Source organism: Protopterus annectens, chromosome 2.part1 (assembly GCF_019279795.1).
Source record: "Protopterus annectens isolate FY-2018-M chromosome 2.part1, PAN1.0, whole genome shotgun sequence".
Taxonomy (NCBI): Eukaryota; Metazoa; Chordata; order Ceratodontiformes; family Protopteridae; genus Protopterus; species Protopterus annectens.
This window is the reverse complement of record NC_056729.1, coordinates 351,599,533-351,624,803: the sequence shown is the minus strand read 5'-3', so window position 1 is coordinate 351,624,803 and position 25,271 is coordinate 351,599,533. Positions and strand designations below refer to the sequence as shown.

The 25,271-nt window shown below is 44.3% G+C and overlaps 1 protein-coding gene across 1 annotated transcript in view; it reads left to right on the top strand.

Annotated features, from left to right (window-relative positions):
- The window catches only part of NCAPG (non-SMC condensin I complex subunit G), a 1,684,114-nt gene that overhangs the window by 236,602 nt on the left and 1,422,241 nt on the right, over nt 1-25,271 (top strand). The window contains exon 3 of the mRNA XM_044063449.1: nt 16,230-16,442. Coding sequence (XP_043919384.1) covers nt 16,230-16,442 — 213 coding nt within the window. The remainder of the gene's footprint in view (nt 1-16,229; nt 16,443-25,271) is intronic.

The following is a 25,271-nucleotide window of genomic DNA, read 5'->3' as shown; positions in this document are numbered from 1 at the left end:
AGTTATACATATCTTGTCCTCAGCCCACAAGAATTCAACTAAGAAAATGTATAATAGTAAATGGAAGAGATTTGCCATTTGGGCCCAACTCCGGGGTTTAGATCTCATTACTGCCCCGGTGGCGGACGTTTTGAAATTCCTAGCTTCCCTATTCAATCAAGGGTCTTCAGTCTCTACCATTAAGGTTCAATTAGTGGCTATTTCTAATTTTCCTGCAAGTACAGACCCGCCTTTGATGAGCAGTAAGTTGTGTAAAGCCTTCATGAAAGGTGCTGGGCTGCTACGTCCTCCAGTTTCTCATCCTGCTCCACCATGGGATCTCAATTTCGTATTAGGTGCCTTGACCTCTTCTCCCTTCGAACCGGCAGCAACTTCTGACTTGAAATTTCTTACCTGGAAGACCGCTTTTTTGGTGGCAATTACATCAGCCAGAAGAGTTTCGGAACTTCAGGCCCTATGTGTCAACCCGCCGTACTTAGTTTTTCACAAGGATAGAGTATCCCTTAGGCCCAATCCATCTTTTGTTCCCAAAGTTTGTTCCAGTTTCTGTCTTCAACAGTCTTTGGAACTTCAAGTTTTCTTCCCCAATTACTCAGAGCAGAATATATTTTCCATTCATTGGATGTCCACAGACAATTGCGTTTCTATTTAGATAGGACGCATCAAACACGAAAAACAGATCAGTTGTTTGTGTCCTTTTCAGACAATAAATTGGGCAAAGCAGTCACGAAGGTCACTATTGCCAAGTGGATCAGAGACTGTATTAGTCATATTTATTTTCTTTCTAATAGAGAGCTTACAACCACTGTGAAAGCTCATTCTACAAGGGCTGTGGCTACTTCAACAGCATTTCATGTTAAGCTTGCCATTAGTGACATTTGTGCTGCAGCTACCTGGTCCTCTCCTCACACCTTTATTTCTCATTACAAATTGGATGTGGCATCTCGGGGGCGAGCTTCCTTCGGTTCCACAGTTTTCAGGAGTGTTTTCCAGTGAGCCACCCAGGAATCGGGTGCTAGGGACGCTGTCCCATCAGTACAGAATGTAGGCGAGATAGGATCACATAACATCTTTTAGTTATGTACTTACCATAACTTCAGATGTTTGGGATCCATCTCGCCTACATTCCTAATACCCACCCTCCTTCCCCCTGCCTTGGAGATCAGAAGAGACCGGATGGTTCGAGTTCGACCGTTTCATCTTGAAACATCTGGCAATGTTATATCAGCAGTGCATGTGTGCATGTGCGGACAAACAAGATCTGGGGAATTAGTGGTGGTGCATCCTGGGATATAGAATAGCTCAGCCAATTAGAGACTTCGCTGTATTGCATAGCGTGCCGAGTCGGAGCCGAGGATCGGCTCCGAACCCATCAGTACAGAATGTAGGCGAGATGGATCCCAAACATCTGAAGTTATGGTAAGTACATAACTAAAAGTTTTATACCTCTGCAACTCTTACTATTACCAATTGCCTTTTTCATATGCTCAAGTATCGGCAGCATACCTTGGAGGCTTATGTCAAAGATTACAAGTGCGCCTCTTTTGGCGGGGAATAAAGATATGCATGATTTGCTGAATTCTGCCAGTCTTGTCAACAAGCATTCTTTACACTGTGGTTTTGACATTCTTGATGTTTCCTGCAGGGCTGCAGCTACTGGATCTGTTATCAGGAGGCATGCTTGGCTCAGTGAACAACCCCTCCAGAGCCTGTCAAGTCCAAGCTTTTAGACATATCTTTACACAAGGACAGGCTTTTTTTGGCAGTAAAGCGGAGGAGGTGCTCAAAAAGCCAAGTCTATGCAAGCAGACTTTCTGCAAGTTCAACCTCCTCGTTTTAGCAGGAACTACCCTTCTTAGAGTTGGATTTTCCTGATAGCAGACAGAACCGTTCTAGGACTAGAGGTTATAAATCTTTTAAGGGGCATGGGGCTACCCCTCAAAGGACTAAACAATGGCATGCTCCACTTCTAAGTCAGGAAGTTCTAAGCCTGCATCTCAATCCAAGCATTCTCAATGACTTTGTCCAACTTTTGCCTGTTCCTGCTTGCCCGGAGTTTCCTTTAGGGGAAGGTTGGCCATTTTTGCAAGTGTCTGGGCCACCATCACGGACACAAATGGTTACTCAGAACTTTATCCCTAGGACACAGGTTCTTTCTACACATTTCTGATACCCAATGGATTCCCGAACATTCATCCAAATCAAAGTGCAGAAGTAGAAAAGCAAATTTTGTCTCTCTTGCATCTGGGAGCAATAGAACCAGTTCCTGCTCAGCAGGTAGGCCAGGGCTTTTATTCCAGACTTCTTAGTTCCAAAAAAAAGAAGGCTCCTGGCATCCTATCCTAGATCTATCAATTCTGAACTACTCCTTGGTAATTCCAAAGTTCAAAATGCTCACTCCATCAGTTGCTACCAATGTTGGACAAGGACTCCTGGCTGGTAACTTTGGATCTCAAAGAAGCTTATCTGCACATCCTATTAGGGATAGCTGCAGACAGTTCCTTCACTTCAGAATGGGCAAGCAACATCATCAATTCTCTGCTGCTTTTTGGCTTATCTACTGCTTCCAGAGTTTTCACCAAGTGCCTTGCTCCAGTCATTGCTTTTTTCCAGGCAGATGAAAATTCAGATTTATTCATACTTGGACGACTGTCTAATTCAAGCAGATTCTCAGGAACAGCTGTTAAAGGATTTGGAGTTTGTAAAGACTCTTCTCTTCCCTGGGTTACTCTCTCAATGAGCAGAAGTAAAAAAAATGGTACCAGCCAAGGAGATAACATTCCTGGGAGCGAGTCTTAACACAGTCACCCAGATATCTCACCCAGGAGAAGCAGACAACTCTTTCAGTTTACTTCAAGGGCTTGGCAAGCCTGTCCCAGCTCCGTGTAAGCTCTGGAATTCATGGCCTCTTGTATTCTCATGATTCCATATGCAAGACTGCATATGAGGAAATTGCAATGGTACCACAAGAACCTTTGGTGTCAGCACACACGCAACCTGGATGTGATGATTCCTGGTCTGCAGACAAGAGTGTCTATGGTGGGCGACAGCCTGTTTGCAAAACAAGGGCATGCCTTTCCGCCCACCTCCTGCCATTTAAGTTCTGACCCACTGACGACTCGTACTATGCCTGGGGAGCTCACCTGGATGTCCGATGCATACAGGGATGTTGGAACGCCCAGCAGATACCACTTGCACATAACACTGAAGGAATTCATTGCAGTTCAGCAGGCCTTACTGGCTTTCAAGCATCTTCTTTCTCCAGTAACTCTTGCTTGTCAGAACAGACACCACAGTCATGTGGTACATCAACAAACTGGGAGAGGGACTCATTCTTAACCCCTGTGCAAGCAGAGCATGATTCTGTGGTCCATAGCAGCATCATTGGGCCTACATCATCTAGCTGTTTCTTCCGGGGAGACTCAATGTTTTGGCGGACCAGTTGAGCAGACAGACCCTGGATCCTCACGAGTGGCAGCTGAACAGAACAGTCTTGCAGCGTTTTGCAGCGTTGGGGCACTCCTCAGGTGGATCTTTTCTCCTCCCTGGACAACCGCCTTCTGCCATTTTTTTTTGTACCAGACAGCATCACAGCAAGGCCTGGAAAGTGGATGCTCTGTCTTTCCCTTGGACGATACTTTGTTTATGCCTTCCCTCCTTTTTCTCCTCTTCCCAGAGTATTGTTGAAGATCAGGGACAAAAGACCAAGGACCATTCTCATAGCTCCAGACTGGCCCAGGCAGCATTGGTATCCATTGCTTCGCAGTCGCTCCCAGTTTCCTCCTTGGCATCTTTCTCTGAAACCAGATCTTTTGGTTCAGGAAGGGGGGAAAATTCTTCCTCTTCAGTCTCCATTTGGCAGCAATGGCTCATTGTATGAATCTGTTACTCCTTCCCTTTCCCAGCAGGTGGTTGACATGCTTCGTGAGGCCAGGAGGCCTAGCACTATGACGTCCTATGCTGGCAAATGGAAAAGATTCTCTCATTGGATGCAGGCTGGAGGGAATTCTTCTCGGCCTACTCTTCCTCTGATCCTGGTATACTTGGCTGATTTGCTTCAAGGTGGACTTCTTTTTCCTCTATCAAGATCCATGCTTCAGCTATTTCCGCTCATTGTTCTTCTGATCAACCCATTTTCTCTCATCCCCTGATGAAAATGTTTCTCAGAGGTGTTAGCAACTTAAAACTTCCCAGAAGTGCACCTACTCTGGCCTGGGACCTTCACTTTGTTTTGGAGAAGCTCACTCTTCCTCCTTTTGAGCCAGCTGCCACTGCAAATTTAAAGTTTCTCTCTCGGAAAACTGCCTTCCTCTTGGCTATATCTTCAGCAAGGAGAGTTTGAGCTGCAGGCTTTGATGGCTGTGGAGCCTTTTCTCATCTTCCATGCAGATTGTGTCTCCCCCGAGGACCAATCCCTGTTATGCCTAAGGTGGTTTCAAGCCTGACTTTTAATCAGTCCATACACTTTCCTACTTTCTTTCCTAATCCTCAAAATAGAGGTGAAGGGATCCTGCATTCTCTTGATGTGCACAGCTCAGGCTTAAGCTGGACAGGACTAAGGACCTTTGGAAATCGGCTCCGATATTGGTCAGTTTTGCTCCTGGAGCTCAGGGCAAAGCTATTTCTAAGCAAACCATTTCTAAATGGCTTGCACATTGTATTACTTTGTTATTCCTTTCATATTACTTTATTCCTTTCATGGCAAGGTTCCCGCTCAAGGGGTGAGGACCCACTCTACGAGAGCAGCCTCCATTTCTGTAGCCTTTTTAAGGGGTGTCCCTACTAAAGACATTTTAGAGGCTGCCACATGGTCTTCTGTACACACTTTCATAAAGCATTATAATTTGCCTTTGTTTTCTAGATCTGGGGCAGGTTTTGTCACTGCTGTTCTGCTGGGCATTCTCTCCAATCCTTGATTGTATTGGTACCTCCTCCCTCTTGTCTGGGCTTTGGTAATCAACCCATTTGTTAAAACTACAACAGTGAAACACTAACAGTACGGCTTTGTACACATAACATAAATGTAGATGTTCGATTGTATTCACTGTTGCAGTCCTGATTTCCCTCCTTCCTTCCCCCTTTTTGGTCTTCTCCTATTCTCCTTTCCTAAGGTGCAGGCTTAATTAGGTTTATTTTATCACGGATACTTTTATTTTTGGTCTAAGCCTTGTTTTCTTGGGGGCTCCTGACTCTTATGGCAAGAAAGACTGAGGAAGTGACATTGGCTGCTTTTTGTATCGGATGTACTGACATCCTTTACAACCGATGGCAGCTGACATAATGTTCTTTCCTTTTGGTATTCTGGCCGATTGAGGGCTACCGGGAGCTGGATAACCCATTTGTTAGGCCTGCAACAGTGAATACACTCTAACATCTACATTTATGGTAAGTGTACACAACTGTACCATCCTAATGGTGAGAGGCACCAGGCAGAAAATCGCTTCCATTTGAACACATAGATTTCCTGGTTGTGTATTTCAGGGCCTCCTGCAGAACCTGAAGCACATCTTCAGAAAAGAGGTGCCTGAAAGGGATCAAAACCCAGTCACCCACAATGTCAACTGAATAGTGGACAAGTGAGGATGGATATGAGATTCCTTGCCTTGTGTGAGATGAGCCACCTGGTGAAGTAACTTCTGTTTATTTGCCCTTGGCCAAATGAGAAGGGTGGAATCTATACTGTCTGGGCCAAAAGGGAGTCACTAACAAGACTTTGGAGTCTGATCTTATGCAAGACTTGAGGTAACAGGAAAAGGGGAGGGAAGGTGCATAGAAACACCCCCTTCCAAGGAAAAAAAAACGGGGCGTACACTTTCCAAGCCAAAGGACTTTGGAACTCTAATAGAATAGAGGAAGTTGTTTGATTAGAGTAGAGGCAGAACGTCTTCCTGAGGAATACCTAACTGATGAGGTATGTCCAGAAACGTGTCTCTGAAGCATCCACTTGTGAGCTTGTGTGCTGAAACTGCTGAAGGTGTTTGCCACTAGATTATGCTCCAAGGGAATATAAATTGCCTGAAGTCACTTTTATACTGGCTAGTTTAGTTCACAGACCACAAGTGCTAGTCTGTGAAGAAAAGACCTTGTTCCCCCTTGCTGGTTGATGTGCCATATTACTGTGGTATTGTCTGAAAATTTGAGGTCTGGGGTGGAGGAAGGGATGAAAAGCCTGAACAAAGCCCTTTTCTTTTACCTTGATATGAACTGACCTCGGAGACCATATATCTGAACCTTGAGACCATAGGAGGGAGACCATATATCTGAACCTTGAGACCATTGGAGGGAACCCAAGTCCTGTGTGACACTTCCTTTCCAAACAACGCAGGTGTTCTGTAAAGAAGTGACAGGTTAAGTGAAAGTTGATGAATCCACCAGTGAAGCTCGAGACAGGGGAGGAAAGGTACTGGAAGTCCAAAGGGTGTCAATGTTGAAGCCCCACTGAGATACCACTGAAACCTCCTTATATGGAGCTTGGCGAGAAGGAGCATGTAAATGGTGGAAGCCATGCACCCCAGAACCCTGAGAAATTCCTTGGCCAGGATAAGATACCATAGGAAAAAGGATTGAAAAAGGCAATTTAGAAACAGAGCCTTGGAGGCAGGCAGCGATGTCAGAATGGGAACTGTCTGGAGTCTGCAGCTGAGGGAAAATATGATCTTGGGGAGGCATCAGACCTGACTTCTGAAAGCCTGTGGTGAATCCCAGACGTTGCAACAAGGAAGTAGTAAACCCAAGATCCTGAAGCAGAGTGGTGGGGGGAAGGAGTTTGAATGAATATACAGATTGTCTAGACGGAAAAAATCTGAATTTCTTGCATCGCCAAATGTCTCTCTCCTACAACTGTTTTTTGTGGGAATACCTTTTGGTGCAGTAGAGAGGCCAAAGGGAAAAGGAGAGAGAGCTGAAAATGGTAGGAAGAGATTAGAAATGTAAAACCCTTTCTGAAGAGAGGATGGATGGGGATATGAAGGTATGCATTCTAGAGATCCAGATATACCAGAAAGGTCCAGAGTAAGAGGGAGAATTTCTGCAGATATGACATCTGTAAGGAAGGTGTTTAGCTGGAAAGATCCAGAATTGGTCTCTGTGCCCTTTTGTAGTACCAGAAACATTGTGGAGTAAAATCCCTTCCCTTTCTGGACAGAATACGTAGTGAAGAACCTCTGGGGAAATGAGATCCTGAGGAATGCCTGAAAAGGAAGGGACTTCAAAGCCATGAAGTACCCCTGACTGATGGACAGAACCCAAGAGTCTGGAATGATCATAGCAATTTGGAGGAGACGAGGACAGGGACAACCTGGCAGAGGGCAAGAGGAAGCAGACTGCCAAATAGAACCCAGTTTGTCCTGGAAAGCCAGCTTCTGGATGGCAAGGGTTCTTTGTAGACTTGGCAGAAGAAACGCATCTAGAACCTTTCTTGCCCCAGGAGAAGGATTCCATTGCCTATGAACAAAATCATGTTTCTAGGGATAATTCCTCTGAAATTTGGGTATAGTAGAATCAAAATTTCAGCTCCTGTAAGACTTTACTCTTGTCCTGCAGAGACTTAAAGTTCAGCTGCAGCAGATCCAAAAAGATTATTATCCAAGGGAACATCCGGATGTTTGACCTTAATGCTAATCACGTAACGCCTGAAGACATAGCCAAGAATAATACCTCTCCCAGGGCTGCTTCCTTTGATTTATTTATAAGATGTTGGCTACATCATAACTTCATTTGATTGAGTGGTGGCCAAACTGAGAAGCAGAGCCCAGCAGGGAAAGGGAAAAAGCTTTCCACTCAGTGAGTCAAGAATGTCTGAAACCACCTTTGAAACCTTGGAAGGCCAAAACCATACTTGGACATATGAGTCTAGTAGTTGATGGCCCTAAAGGAGAAAGTGGCAGCAGTGAAAACTTTTTTGCCCAGCTGTTCATAGCCCTACAACCCTTATCAGAAAACAACAATTTGGCAGAGAGCAATAACTTGGATGGCTTATCAGGTGAGACTGACTCTACAGACTGGTCAGCAGATGGGCATTTGTAAAGGAATTTGCACTCCTCAGGCACTTTATATAATAGGTCTAGTTTCTTGGGTGCAGCGGGCTTATCAAGTCACTCCACAGCAAGTACAAATACGACTCTCTCATTGTCCATGCTGGAGTGAATGACTTGACGTACCTCCCTGGACTGCATGAAAAGACATGGAAGAGCTCTCAGATCATGTGGCCCAGGCAGGTATGACCCTTGGCCCTGAGTAGCATCCTGCCTTTGCCCAGAATGATATCACAGTATAAGGACAAAAATGATTGACTTCAACAATTGGCTAAGCTTCTGGTGTCAAAGGGGATCCAGTATCTGTCTGCCTGGGAAGACATGATCGACAAAACACAATGCTTTGCCATAGATGGTCTGCACCTGTCACCTTTGGGATTTAGGTTACTGGCTAAAGCTCTTGCCCACCCCTATAGTGCTTTTTTAGGCAAGGTTCAAAGGACAAAACCACAACCGTAACCGATACAAACATGCAAAATCTGAAGGTAATTCTGCTCAATGCTAGAAATCTAAACCTCAAAATGCACTCTCTCGAGGCACTCCCTAAAAATGGAGAACATCTATATCTGTGCAGTAACTGAGACTTGGTTCAAGGCTCCAGAGAGCACCCCTGCAATACCAGGCTACAACTCTTACCACACTTTCCGGCCACAAAACCAAGACCGAAACACTAAATGTGGAAGAGTGTCCATATTCACCAAGGGTATTCACACTTCCAGGCTAGTTGCCCCACACAATGCATCTGAAATTCTCCAGGTGCAACTAACACTAGGGAAGACTGCAATCCAAATTGGAGCTTGCTACAGATCCCCCACCATACTACACCTTTCTAAACATACTGGAAAATATTAAGATGCAACCAAACACCCTAATGCTGGGCGATTTCAACTACCCTGCCATTAACTGGGAAAACCTACTCTGGCACTAACTCCTTTTCCCGACGGTTCTTGGAATTCATAAATTCCAATGCCCTAGATCAACTAATCCATTGTCCCACCAGGGGCTCCAATATCCTAGACCTGGTCATTACCAACATGGGAGACAGATGCTCCACACCAGTGGTCACCCCCTCATTGGTCAGGTCTGACCATAAGCAAATCACCATTGACATTCACATCCCCCCCCCCCCCAGTAAGGAAACTGCCTTTAAAAAACTTCTCCAAATCCAACTTCATGCTACTGAAGTCCGAAGTGGCAAACTTCGACACCCATGCAGACTGGATCTAAAAGTTCGACTGCAGAATCTTACACTAAGGCACTGTACGAGCACATCCACTCGTTCATGAATTGTGCCATCCCAAATAGAACCAAGATGCTCTCCTCCAAAAAAGGAATCCAATCTGGTGGTCCCCTGCTATAAACAAACTATACAACAGAAAGAAGAAACTGTTGTAGAAGAGGAAAATCCCAGGATGCAAAAAAACTCCCTCACCAGCCTCGGTAAGAAGCTGAGCTCCCTCATAAAATCCTCAAAAGCTAGTTACGAAAATAAAATTGCCAAAGATTCCAAAGACAACCACAAGGCATTCTATAGTTATGTCAAGAATCTAAATGGCAATGCTCAGATCTGCTCTGAGCTCCAACAGAATGGCATTAAATATACTGATCCCAAGGATATTGCCAATATCCTGGCAGATTTAGTGCCAGCTTCACCCCCTCAAGGGCCCATCTCAATGCCAAAAAATTGCCAAATTCTGATAATCATAGCCACACGGGTAGAAACCGCACTCTCCAAAGCTAAGAATACAGCATCCATGGGACCAGATGACATCCCAGGCTGTGTACTACATGAGCTACAAAATGAACTGGCACCTCACCTAAGTGTCATGTTTAATCATAGCCTCACTTCAGGCTTCGTGCCCACCAAGTGGCGCACAGCTGCAGTTATCCCACTCCACAAGGGGGGATCCACCTTGGATCCCGGGAACTACCGCCTCCTCAGTCTGACTAGCCTGATCTGCAAGGGCATGAAACGCATGATCATAGAACTCATAAACAAAAACATTGGCAACCTTCAAACACTGGACCCCACCCAGTTTGGGTTTGTGAAGGGCCAATCTCGTCTCCTGAACCTGATTGACTTTTTCAAATCTGTCTCCAGAGCTGTGGACGTGGGTAAGGTGGTCCACACAGCCTGTCTGGACCTTGCTAAGGCCTTCAACACCATCCCCTATTCTGGAATCATAAACTTACTAAGCTGGGCATAAATCCCTACATCACTCGATGGGTTGCCAACTGGCTTACTGACAGAACCCAGACTGTAAAAGTCACAGACTCCATATCCAGCTCTAGCCAAGTTGAGTACCTCAGGGTTTAGTTCTGGGACCACTCTTGTTTGGCATCTACTTCTCTGAAGTACATGCCAACACTAAGGGACTCTGGCTAACAAAGTTTGCAGATGACTGCAAACTAGGAGCCAGTATTGAATCCCCATATGGTGTGGATATTCTACAAAAGGGCCTTGCAGAAACAGATGCTTGGTGCCAGAGCCATGGGCTCAAGCTTAATGCCAAGAAATGTATAGTTATCCCCTTTGGAAAAAAAAAACATGTACCTGTGAATTACCACATAGGTGGCAGTACACTAAACATCGAAAGTGTGATGAGAGACTTGGGGACACAGGTGAACAGTGGTCTCACTTTCAATAACCACATCGCCACAACAGTCAGGAAATCCATGTGGCACACCATCACTAAAGGCTTTTCATCCAGAAAAAAGGTCATTGTCCCACTGTACTCGTCCCTCATTAGACCCATTATAAGGTATAATGCCCTGTTTGATATGTACCTCAAGACATTTGCAACAGCTGGAAAGGCCACAGAATTACCTCACTAAAAGAATCACAAGCCTAAAGCAGATGCCATATGCTGATAGTCTTTTAAAAAAAAAAAAAAAAAAAAAAAAACTCCAGCTATACTCAGTGGCATATCGTCTACTCTGAGGCTATCTTTGCTTAACATACAAGGCCATGTCAAACCCTGAGCTGTTGGACATGTGCCACTTAAAAGAAATCCCAGTCCCTCAGAGCCACACGCTCCAGGGATCTAAACCTTGTCATCACAGTGAACAAAACATGCTGGAGTGATAAGTTCCTGACCCAGACACTCCCCCTTCTCTAGAATAGACTGCCCATAAATGTCAAGCAGAGCGCCTCCTTGGCCCTCTTCAAAAGGAACCTTCATTGGATGGGAGATGGAAAATTCACCCCGGGGATCATGTCATTCGCCCTGTTAGACAGGGGTCCAGAGAAGTAAATATTGTGGGAAGAAATATCCATGGAATTGTTATGACTAGGCTTGTATAGGCCCTAGGGCCGATGGCCTAGTACCAACCTATGAGTTAGGAGGTACAGGCGCTGCTGAAAGTGTCCAGAAAAGCAGCCAGAACAGCAAATGCTTAGAAGATTCCATCTGTAGGAGCTCATAATACATTTACTGAATCTCCAGGACTTGAACAATCCCACTTACCATTGCTAGTATGATGGATTGTTTTATCCCCAAAGAGTTCCTTTTGAGGAATCTGTACTTAGGGAGTCCTCCTTTGAAATGTTGTCCAAGGAGGAAGGTATTTGGGAAGGGTGAGCCAAGGATTCATCCCCCCAAGTCCAGCTCCTCATTCAAGGAATAAAGTTCCCTAGGCCTCTTGAGTGGAGCAGAAGACCAGGGGACAGGAGCAGTCACAGATCCGTTTAGTAGGTTTAAAGGGCATTAAAGAAATCCTGTCATTCACACTGGGGATCTTGACAACAGGAAATGTGCTTTGTTTTTTTCTGTGGGACGTCTGCATACAACTTCCTCAGTGGGTCAGACCCATGGCAAGATTTAATGGTTGTAGGAATCTCCTCCCTAATTTTAAAATTGGAGGAATCCTCTTGGTCCTTTGGATATAATCAGCCAATGTTATCCCTCAACATCTGGTGTAAACATTTGAAAAGTGTCTGAGGACATGAGAAGCCAGATCCATTCTGGTCTCTGAGATAGTAACAGAGGAATTCGAAGCAACCACAGAATGGTCCTCCAGGCTTTCACCAGCCTCAGTGTCTAGGGGAGGCTGGACAGCAGCCCAATAAAACCTAATTTTTTTCACTTCTTGGCAGATGGCTGGCCCTTGAGATGGCACTCTGACTCAACTTAAGATATGGTTCTCCAAGTATATGGACAAGGAGGAAAGACCACCTATGAAGGGTATTTGGCATAGTCGCCTGGCCAGTATAGCACTGCATATGATCATGGGAAGCTCCCAAACAAGAAGAGACTGGATGCGATTTACCTTTATAGGGAATCTGCCTCCCACACTGACCAGAAAAAAGAGGAAAAAACCCAACCAGGCACTTGTCTGAAAACAATGCTTAGTAACCAGCACAGCAGAGGGGTATTCAGACAAAGTTCAGCAATGGCGTTTGGACTGGTGGCAATGTGTGCATCCATATGTCTATGCCCTGTGCCTTGCATGGGGAGCATACATGTGTTGTATGACTCCTATGTGTACTAATGGCTTTGGTATGCTGGTGTATGTTGGGCAATTCTTGGCAGGAGGCCCTTAAAGAATACTGCAGCAGTGATATGGAGGGACATCTCCTAGGCCTATAAATGTCTATGCCTATCTTTGGCAATCTCTAAAGCACTCACCAAAAGTAACACCAAGCACCATACACACCTATACCCAGTGAAGCCCCAAGAGCAAAGCCCATCAAGCAAGCATATTACACAGGATGTCATAGGAGAGTCCATTGTATGATGCAGTTTCCCCACTCACTAGACTGAATGAGGGAAAGATAACTATTGGTTGGTTGCCTGGGCCAGGATCCACTAAGTTGCGCGCACACTCAAGTCACTACACCACATGTACCAGTATGATTCTGTCATAGTCCATGTGGGCATTTAATGATATGAGATGCTCCTCCCTGGACTTCATGGAGAAACCTTGATCTCTCTCGGTCTCGAGCAGGTATGCACCTTGCATTGAACAGCATTCTGCATTCGCCAAGAATGAAAAGATTGACTTTAGCAATTGGCTTAGTTTCTGGCGGCTTTCCAGGAGAATTCAGTATTTAGCAGCATGGGAGGGCATAGTTAAACTATGTTGCTTTGCAAAGGATGGTCTGTGACACCCCCCCCCCCCCCCAAAGGCTATCCGATATTGGCTTAAACTTTATTCACTCCATTGCAGCCTTTTTTAGGCTGTGCCAAATTGATAAACCTGCCAACATAGCAAATAAACCCCAAAGAAACCCAAGTGTTACTGCTCAGTGCTGGGGGCCTAAACAAAAAATGCCACACTACAACTTTTCCCTCTGGAGAATATAGACATCTGTACCAGTACCATGACATGGTCTGCAGAATGTACTTAAGCAGTGCAAGACTTCAGTGCCTTCCACACATTTAGACCATCCGCTGCACAATCTGGGACAAAAGGTGGAGTCTCAAGCTACATTAGCAACACGTATACCTGGAGGTTAATTTAAGCAGGATGATTCCCTGGTGTTAGTCTACGGTAATTTGCATCTGGATAAAGTCCCATTCCTTGTCCTAGTAAGCTGTAGGTCACCCTCTGTCCCAAGAATCCCATAGCTTGGAAGTTGAACTACTGAAGGGACTCACCATTAAACTAAATACTCTACTCATGGGAGACATCTCTTTGTAAACTGGGAAAACATGGTGCCTCAAACTCGCAGCCACAATTTCTGGACTTTACTAACACAAGTACCCTTGACTAGATGGTGCTCACAGTCACCAGAAGTTCAACCCTACTGGACCAGGTATGGGTAAGTGCTACCCCCCCCGTGTCATGTCCTCACTGGTGAGGTCAGTCTACCAATTCTCTCCTTTGGAAGCGACTCCTGTAAGCCCCTCAAACCCTGTAACGATCTGGAACAATTCTAAAGCAAACTATACCCCACTGAGCAATTTTTAGGTGGTCAATTAGTGTTCCTACTAACCTCACGTTTACAGCAATCTATGGGGAATTGTTCAGAATCACTGTACAACCATGTAAATGGCTGTATAGAGGCTGCTGTACCTTCTAGAAGTAAGACCAAACCAAACCAAAAACAAACCACACTGGTGAAATCCTAATATTAATAGGGTGTATACCAAAAGGAAACTTGTCCTGGCTGAAATCAGGAAGAGCATTTCCCATGAGAGTTCTCCAAACTAAACTGTATGTTGAATCTAAGAGGACCAAGTCCAACAATGCCAGTTACAAAGTCAAGATTGCCTCCCAGCTAAAGACAACCACAAGGCCTTCTACAGCTATGTCCTTAACCTCAAAGACTGCACACAGTAGTGTCACACTGGTGGTCAGTGATTTCATCTTCGCAGAGCAGCACTGCAAATCTGGCTAACCAATTCAGCTCAAAGTACACCCTCACTCCCCCTGCCTTCCTCCATGAAATGCCTACTAGCCTACCCTCCCACCTCCCTATTAGAAGAGAACAGGACCTGGTGGCACTTACAAAAGACAAAATCACAGCCTCAGCTGGCTTGGATAATATCCCTGGATGCCTCCTAAATAGCTTAAAACACGACCACTTGTCACTTTTCAGCTAAAGCCACAGAACAGGACCCCCCCCCCCCCATACACACACTTTAGAAACTACCAGCATACATTCTCCTAATAAATGCCTATAATACACAGGGACACTATTGGATTGTGGGGCAAGGCTTATAAAGGCCATGGTAGTTGGCCTAGTATATACCTATGAATCTATTTTTCCTTCATATGAGCATGGTCCAGATGAGTGTTTTCTAATATCCTAACTTTCACTGTCTCAATTTTTTTTAAAGATTCTTCTACTGTCATCAGTTCTAGAAATTTAGCTTGCCTGTAGCCATTACTTGAAAAAATATGCTCTTGTTACACTACTTTGTTTCCAGCAGTCCTAGTACTGACGTCCCTTTCCTCTACTTTTTCATGACTCTTGGAATTCTGCAGCAGCATGTTTAACTTCTAGTTCAAGACTTTGGTGCATCCTTCCCTCTGTATTCATTTAGTTGTCTTCACGATTTGATTTCATTATAGATCTAAAGAGTTTTCTTGATCCCCAACATTATAGTTTGTTAAAATGGGTAGATGGACTGGTCTGAGGACAGGTTTCAGATGTGACCCAGTTCATATAGGCAAAGACGCATAGCATGCAAATCAATGCAATTTGCATTGGCTTGTAAGAAAAGTAGGTCATCTGTGTACATCATTAGTTTGAAATTTGGTAGTTCTAGCAGAGGTTGTTGGTAAATGGTAAGGAGAGCAATGGACCTTGCACTGGGCCTTGTGGTACTCCTGTGTTATGCATGCCCACAAGGTGAAGGAGGACTTGTAATAGACCTGGGAGGATCTGCTTTGAAAGTAACCCTGTAACCAGACAGTGGTGTGTTCGTTTAGACATTTTAAGCTTACGGAGAAGGATTTGATGGCCGGTTCCAATTTGTGGAACAAAAAGTTTAGGAATCTTATGACTAGTTGAACCAATTACCTTTGGTTCAGGATCAAGGAGACTAAGGTGGTACTTACCAGATTGAAGAGAGAAGTGGTCTGGCGAAGAGAAGTTTTACCACCAAGCCTGAGTCGTCACAAATGTTGGGAAGATAAAGTCCAAAGTATGGCCTCAGTTATGGGTTGTGGAGAACCTGAGCAAACCTGTAAACACATCGTCGTTTAGTCCTTATCAATTTGAATATTGGCCACCCGGCACAGCTAAATGCTGATAACCAACAAATGCGTCATTAAGGAAATGCAGTGAAATAACTGTTTTTGGACCCTCTAGGTTGGTCTTTTCCGTAGGAGCATTTGTTGGCATACTACTGTCTGCTTGTGCTGGAGCTCCAAACAATTGAATGCGTGTGCACCATGCTGTCATAAAGAGTTCAGCTTTCCTTAACGTTTGAGAGCACATCTGCTTCTGTCTGCAGTGATGTCTGACTATAGAAGTATTATAAGACTTGGACTGTTTCTGTTTGATTATCCATATTATGATTCCTATTGCAGTGATCTGTTTCTTTCTACTTGTGTTTTTTTTTTAGGCCAGGCAGCAGGCAGGACCAGGAAAGAATTGATTGGCATAAAATAAAATCTTCTGGCATATTGTGTAATAGTGTAACCTTTGATCTTTTTATTTATGCTTTTATTTGCTGTAATGATATCTCAATAATTGCCTTGCCAGATTTTAATCTGACATTGATTACTTTTGTTCTTTTGAAGGCAGGGGATAAAACAGTCTTCTTTGAGGAGTTTGTTCATTTTCTGAAATATCCGATGGTTGTATACCAGCGTGAGCCTACGGTAGAGCGAGTAATGGACTTTGTTGTTAAGTTTGCTACATCATTTGTGCAACCAAGGAAGGAAGAAGATCCGGAGGAGGAAGAGGAGTCTGATAATCCCTTTTTAAATTATTTATTTGAATTTCTTTTAAAGGTATGGATTTGTATTTTGATTTAACATTTTATGTTGCACTATCTTACTCTGTAGTAGAGAGGGTACTTTTTTCATAATGAACTCTTACTACTTTGAAGTTATAATGCAATCTAAAGTTGCAACATTTCTTACGTTATGGGTTTAGTCACTTGAAAAGCTTGGTGGATACCAGATATTTTCTTTACAGAAGTATGCTATTTCCTGAGCCAAAATGGGTCCCTTATGATGATCACTGATGCAAGCTTGTGAAATCTTCTCTATAGCCAGACTAGTGGGTGCTAGTTGACTTTTCCCAAGAAAGTACAGTTGTGTAAAATCTTACTATAACAACAGATGTCCTTCTCTCCACTGTTGCAGTACTCTTAACATGAGGGATCTCCTGCCAAAGGTAGTTGGATGTCCAGCCAGTATACTAATGCCTTTAGGTTGTTGATGCGCTGATTGCACCTCGTGCAAGGTATGGGGCATAAAGGTGACATCTGGAAATATCCTTAGAACTGAGAGCCCCAGAAGGAACTCAGCCGTAGGATAACAGAGGGTAACCTATACATCCAAAGGGACAAAAGACCAGGGGGAGGAGGAAGGGAATGAATATTGCAACAGTGAAGAGAAGGGCAAATATTGTATGTGTGATTTTACACAACTGTATTATGTCCGTCCATTTCACTGTTGGCAGTATTCTTAACATGGAGAGTGCAAAAGCTTAGGAAGAAGATGGGGAGGAGGAAGGGCCAACAGAGCCTTCAAGGAACCCATGAAGAATGGCCCTGGCAAAAACTGCTCTAGCCCTGGATATGACGTCTAACTTTTAAAGCTTGATAAAAGGTATGCACCATAGACCATGTAGCTGCCTTAAGAATAGAATTAGTATCCAAACCCTTAAAAAGTACCAGAAGATGCCACAGCCCTAGGAGAGTGAACATAAACCACAGAGGGAAGATTCTAACCATGACGACAAAAAGATTGACTTTGAATTAGTCTTCAGAGCCGTGGATGAGGGTAAGGCAGTCCACACAGCCTATCTGGACCTCACCAAGGCCTTTGACACCACCCCCCCCCCCCCACTCTGGAATCATAGATAAACTTACTAAGCTGGGCATTAATCCCTACGTCACTCGATGGGTTGCCAACTGGCTTACTGACAGAACCCAAACTGTAAAAGTAGCTGACTCCAAATCCAGCTCCAGACAAGTGCCAAGCGGAGTACCTCAGGGTTCAGTCCTGGGACCACTCTTGTTTGACATCTACTTCTCTGAAATACAGGCCAACACTAAGGGACTCTGGCTAACAAAGTTCGCAGATGACCGCAAACTGGAAGCCATTATTGAATCCCCAAATGATGTGGATACTCTACAAAAGGGCCTTACAGAAACAGATGCTTGGTGCCAGAGCCATGGGCTCTAGCTCAATACCAAGAAATGTATAGTTATCCCCTTTGGGGAAAAAACATGTACCTGTGAATTGCCACATAGGTGGCAGTACCCTAAACACCGAAAGTGTGATAAGAGACCTGGGGACACAGGTGGACAGTGGTCTCACCTTCAGTAACCACATCATCACAACAGTCAGGAAATCCTATGTGGCACACCATCACTAAGGGCTGTTCATCCAGAAAAAAGGTCATTGTCCCACTGTACTCATCCCTCATTAGATCCATTATAGAATACAACGCCCCATTTGGTATGTACCTCTCAAGACATCTGCAACAACTGAAAAGGCCGCAGAAATACCTAGCTAAAATAATCACAGGCCTAAAGCAGATGCCCTATGCTGACAGCCTTAAACTCCAGCTATACTCTCACATATAGTCTACCCCGAGGCAGTCTCTGCTTAACATACAAGGCCATGTCAATCCCAGAGCTCCTGGACATGCTACACTTAAAGAAATCCAATTCCTCAGAGCCATACACTCCAGGGATCTAAACCTTGTCATCACAATAAACAAAGCATGCTGGAGGGATAGGTTCCTGACCCAGAGACTCCCCAGACTCTGGAATAGACTGCCCATACATGTCAAACAGAGCGCCTCTTTGGCCCTCTTCAAAAGGAACCTTGATTGGATGGGAGAAAGTAAATTCTCCCTGGGGATCACGTCAGTCGCCCTGCTAGCCAGGGGTCCTGGAAAGTAAATAGTGTGGGAAGAAATAGCCAGGGAATTGTTATGGCTAGGCTTGTATAGGCCCTAGGGCCAATAGCCTAGTACCAACCTATGAAATGGCTTTAGAAATCAAAGAAGAAATAGTCTGCTTGGAAACTGTCAAACCTGATCTAAGATGAAAAACAAAATGGTGATCATAAATATTTAGTTTTGTCCAAATAAAATTAGTCTCTGCACATCCAGCTGCTACAACAGCGTTGAAATTTCTTTCTTGGAATACAGCTTTACTTTTAGCCATCACTTCTGCAAGAAGAGTGTCTGAACTGCAGGCCCTTATGGCAGTGGAACCCTTAATTATCTTCCGTGCGGACAGGGTTTCCCTCAGGACTAATGCATCATTTATGCCCAAGGTGGTATCTAGTGTGGCCTTGAACCAGTCCATTTGGCTACTTTTTTTCCCTAATCCCCAGAATAGAGAGGAAAGGATATTGCATTCCCTGGACGTGCACAAACTGCTTAGATTCTATCTGGACAGGACTAAGCCTCTCAGAAAATCTGACCAGCTGCTAGTCAGCTTTGCTGCAGGGGCAGAGGGAAAGCCCATTTCAAAGCATCCAATTTCCAAATGGATAGCACATTGCATCCATTTCTGCTACAAGCATCATGGAAAACCCATCCCACAGGGTATTAAGAACACATTCCACCAGGGCTGCATCTACATCTACTGCTTTACTCAGAGGAGTCCCTACCAGGGACATCCTGGAGCTCTGTACGTTCACCAAGCATTACCACTTGCCTATCTTTTTCTAAATCCAGAGCTGGATTTGCCACAGCGGTCTTAAAGGGCCTCATTGCTAGCCCTAATGCTCCTTAACTGCCTCCACCCTTCCTTAGCTTTGGGAATCAACCCAAATGTGATGACTGCAACAGAGAAACACGAAGAACATAGTACAGTTGTGTACACGTACCATAAATGTCGGTTAGAGTGTTCACTGTTGCAGTCGTAGTTACCTTCCCTCCAGCCCCCTGACCCCTCTCTTTTAGCTATCTTTTTTGTTTGGCATACTTTATATCATGTGTATTTGCTTTTTGCTTGGGGGTGTTCCATACCATGTACTTGCTCCCTTTTGTGGGGGCACCTGACATCTGAGGCAAGAAAAACTAATGGAGTCTGCTGCATGTTTTATACCCCTGACGTCATGGAGGAAGTGACCGTATCAGACACAGAAATCCCAAGACTCTGGTATTCGGGCCGACTGAGGGCTACTTGCAGGCGGATAACACCAATACACTCTAACATCTACATTTATGGTAAGTGTACACAACTGTACTTTTCCTGGCCTCCTGCAGAACCCAAAGCACATCCTCAAAAAGGATTTTGATTCCTTATATGCACCTTATCACCTGTAGTGTCCATTGAAGTGTGGACAGGTGGGGTTGGATGAAAGATCCCTTGTCTTGTATGAGAAGCATACCTCTCAACCTGGAAACATCAAAAATCTGGACAAGGCCCATGAAAAATAGGTACAAATCTGTACACTGATTAACATAAAATTAGCATACATAATCATGTAACCCCGCCCACTGGAATTATTGGATACCAACTTTCAAATGCAAACTGAAGAACAGGCAACCAAAATGGCACCAGAGTCCCCCTGCAGCCATTCCAATGTCCCATTACCTGGCTATTTCACCCCATTTACCATAAACACTAATGTGCATACTGCTTTACTTCTACATTGATTATTTGGATTTTATTTAACATTTTATAGCGCAATGCACAAACATTACTAGATACCTGCTAAACAAAGCAATACTGTCTCACAATAAAAATAAACATAGCATTAAAACTTCTCTGCCCTTGAAACTCATTCATTGAAACAATATTGAAAATTTGAAACCTACACTACATCCAAAGAAAATGCATCTGGTCAGTGGTGGATAAAGATTACCTTTGGGCTGTTACATAGTCATAGACCCCTTGCACACAAAACAAGAAACCTACATGGGTTCTTTAATATACCTTCCTGACTTCTCTTTCCCTGAAGCTCTCAGCTCCTTGTATAATTCACTCAATACTCAACTGTATCTCTCAACTTTGCAGCACAAGAAATCCAAATTGTATTGGACAACACCAACAATGGGGAATACAGAAGTCAGTTCTCACTTCTCACCATAGCTCTCAAGTCAACCTGCTAGCACAAAAATCCTGGACAAAGCCAATAATAGGGGAATATATTTACAGCCCTAAAATAGGGACAAATTTCAAATACTGACCTTATAAATTTAGAAAATTGATAGAATAAAAGGTTTTGTTTATTTTATGAAGAATATGAAGTCTGAAATTCAAATGCCTGTCATTATTAATTAAATTCAATCCTTCACTGACTTGCCACAAAAAGCCATAAAACCACAGATTTTGAGGAACAGAACAAATATGAAGCATAAATCCAGAGCTTTCACAAGGGGCTCTTGTCACTTGTACCAAAGGTTTAATTTGCTATTGTTATTAAATGTTCTTTTGCAATGTGCTGCTAACTCCTATTTAAAAAATAAATAAGATCATCAAAATTGAATGAAAAAGTTGCTTAGATTAAAAAAAAGTATTTGCAAACTTTGTCTGAAATCACATAGAACAGGTTGTACTGAAAGCAAAGTTGAACTGTTCAAAAATAAAAATGTTACTCCTGGTTTAACCACTTCAAAACAATCAAACTCTAACTGCAGGGATCATTTAAACATGTAGCCTTTCCTGTTAAATGGCTGTCAAGTCCTAACCCTTCTGGCCTGACTTCTACCATTTAGGCAGTCTTGCTAAGTGCTTGAGAGTTCATTAATTTGCTGCATGGACTGAATAGAATCCTTAATCAAACCGTCAGCAATTCTAGCTGATTAAACCTGAAATAGAGCAAAGCTGAGAACGACAGAAGCGTACAGAAGCAGACTTGCTACTTTCCCATAAGGTGAGAACCTACAGTCTGCTCATGCTGTACAACTTTTACCACTATATACCTTTCCCTGACTGTATTTCTAACTGATGTCCTAGCTTGAACATTAGGAAGCAATGCAGTGCTTGCAATAAGATTAAAAGTATGTGAAAATACTAAAAATGTACGTGTCACATTGCACGTTATAATAAAAGTATGCGGAAAAAGAAAATACAGTTTGACTTTTAAACGATAAAAAATGCCGTACATTTGAACTGAAAAACATAGCAAGATGAACAGCGAACATCCACTAAGTTATGCATCAATTGAATGCCATCTGTCACGTAAATGCTATAAATATGTACTCTGTACAAACTACAAACGCATTTATGTTACCAGACTAGATGATTTAGTAAGTTAACTGCTATCAAAATCACTTTGAAACAAACTGCTCCATTTAACTATTAGTGAGCTGGCGATAAAAGATACTCATAATAGGTACTGTAATGTGGTTCCAGTGATCATTCCTTGCAAAGGCAGGCGGCACACACGCACACGCACACACACACACACACACAAGGTTTCCTTTGCTTACTTGTGTTACTTGCTTGCAGTCTGCCATTCCTGCATACACCCACCAGCCAGGTTTCATTTTCTTATAGGTCTAGGAACTCCATTCAGTGCTGTTGCTGCTGCCGTACCTGCACACACAAGGTTTCATCAGAGCTGCTGTTCCTGACCTGCACACTGCCGTTCCCGCTCGCATTTGAACAGTTTTTTGCATGAATTACGTGAGCTCCAAGGAGCTCAATTCCGACAGGCTGGTAGCCCTGATGGACCTGACAGCACTGCTCACGTGATGATGTCAGCTCCGTCAGCGCGAAAATTAAAAAACAAAGAAAAAAAATCGGAAATGAAGGGATGCCACTCTGGAATCGTGGCACCCCTTCATTTGAACCCCAGACTCGGTAAAAACCAAGTAGTTCGGTACGGTTGGGAGGTGTGATGAGAAGATCCACTGTGTGAGAGAACTTGTCGAGATTGCCCTTGCCTAAGTGCAGAGGAAGAGGGAACCAATGCTGTCTGGGCCAAAAGTGAGTTGGCAGCAAGATTTTGGGAGTATCCTATTATCTGAAGTAGTTACTTCATTTGATCTGCAACCTGTGGGTAGTCTGATCCGACCTCGGATCCGATCCAGCAGCTTTCCAAGCTTCAAGATCTGAGCTCCTAGCTCCTCCCCCTACCCATAATCCCTTACTACCAACCACATTACCTCAGATCGTTTTTTTGCTGCGGCTGAAGACAGTTGCTTCCTAGTGAAGAGCTCCTGGCCTGGTGAGATTGTTCCTTTTTCTAATAGCTAATCTCTAGTTTAAATTGTGTGTGTGTTGATGTCCTTCAAGAATGCAACTGCAGTCATAACATATGGGTTGTCCTGCCTCAGGCAGCCCTCGGTCGGCCGGATTCCAAAGTCTGGGTCCGACGTCGGCTGATGTCGCATTTCTCTCAGACGTCAGAGCGGCTGGAGTACATAAGCATCAGCCGACGCCATTTTCTTGAGTCTTTCTTGCCGCGCGGTACCCGAAGCAGAAGCAGTTCGCAAGTGCCGGTTGGTCAGCTCCTGTATTCTTCGAATCCAAAGTCATCAAAAAAGCTAAGTACCCCGTTGGGGACCTTTTCTTGCCTCAGCCGATGTCAGAAATTACTGAAAAAGTTAATTGTCTGTCTTGTGGTAAACAAATACCTCATAAGGATTTCCACTCTTACTGTCTTCCTTGCCTTGGCCCAGACCACGACGTCTCGGCCTGTCTCGCCTGTGCTCGCTTCAACAAGCGCACTCTCAGGCGCCGGGCGGAGTTCGCTGAAGACTTTTTTGGTGAAAAATTTGCATATACAATGCCGTCTGAGCTTCCGACATTGCAAACGCCCAAGAAACGAAAAGACAGGGACCGACATCCTCGGCCCGCTTCTACCACCGACTCCACGCCAAAACCTACCGCGAGTGCTCCGGTTCCCCCTGAGACGGTTATTCCACCGCTCCGAACCGAAGACACCGCAATACAGACTACTCCTATACCAGATACCACTCCGCCAGTTATAGATTTTCCTCCGGATACTGAAACCGAGGAAATGCCAGAGACCATTGCTGTAGATAAGGTCACTCCTGCACGTGGAGCTGCCAGGCCTCCTATGGCCATGTCTATTAAGGCCTACACTCGGGCTAAGGCAGCCAGCAAGACTAAGCACCTTACAGCAAAAACCTTGCCTCAAACTACTCCTGAGAAACAAATCATGTCTATGGCCGCAGACTTAATTTCCATGATTAGAGGTTCACAGGCCCATCCTGAGAGAGCATCCCAGCCTCCTCCTGATAAGAGGCCCCGGGTTGAACCCTCTGAACCTATCCCTTCAGATGAAGATTCTGAGGACTCTATCCACTCCGAGGGCCAGGAAGACCTCTTTCAGACCTATGAGGACTCGGATGCAGAGGATTCCATCCCCTCGGCCTCCCCTCCTGAGGATATTTCTTTTGGGGAAGTTCTGCATACCATGAGGGAACATTTCAAGTGGCAAGGCCAGGAATATTCCGATTCCAGAAAGCACCTTCGAACCTTCCTTAAAAAGCCCCAGCACAGGCCCCTAGCTATTCCTTCTGTGCTTGATGTTTTGGATGATCTATTTTCTGACTCCAGTGTTACCCCTGATTCTCTTCCTCCTGCTCCAGCCAAGCCAGACAGATATTGCAGGGTCCCAGACACACATTCCCATTTGTTCAGGGCCCATACTGTTGATTTAGAAACTTTCTCAGGGACCTAAAGGTGTTTCAGCTTCCACCTCTAAAAATCCCTTGCCTTCCAACAGGGAAGCTAGGTCATTAGAGAGATGGGGGGAAAAGGTGTACACCTCTACCACCTTATCTATGAGAGCTTTGAATTGCCTTTTTCATATGTTACAATATCAGGATTACCTGTTAGATGATTTACAGAAAACATTGGCCTCTCCTGACCTTTTAGACAGGAAGTCTTTGCAGGAAGCTGTACATAATTCTCAGCAAGTCAGCAATCACTTTCTGCAGTGTGGATATGATGCATTGGAAGCTTCATGTAGGGCAGCTATGACAGGGGCAGTCATTCGCAGGCATGCATGGTTAAAAGAACAACCTCTACCAGATCATGTTAAGGCAAAACTTCTGGATGCACCCTTGGAAAAGAACAAGCTTTTTGGTGCTAATGCTAAAGATGTGTTAAAGTCCATCGAGGAAAAAGCAAAATCAGTTCAGACGGTCAAAGATTTCCTCCAGGTTCAGCCCCCCAGATTCAGCAGGAATTGGCCTTCAAAGAACTGGTCCCTTTCCTAATCCTGAAAAATTTAAAAGGGGTAAAAACAGGCGTGGCCGAGGAAGAGGACAATACAGAGGTTCTTACAGGGGACGACAATGGCAGCCAGCAAACCAAAGATGTGACACAGGGGTCTCCCCCGCCCCTCACACAATCTCCATGACTTTCCTCTACGACCGCCAACCAAGGAGCAAACAGAAGCACTCTTGGGCGGAAAATTATCTCTTTTCAGACAATTGGCACAGATTGACAAAAGACAAATGGATTTTGGACATTATAGACCAAGGTTACAGGTTCCATTTTCACACCTTACCCAGAAAACAGGGCATGCCAGACCTACCACCAAACCAGAGGGCAGAGGCTATCAAGCAAATTTCTCTGCTTGCTCAGATAAAAGCAATAGAAAGAATACCACAACAAGAACAAGGCCAGGGGTTCTACTCAAGACAGTTCCTTGTTCCAAGAA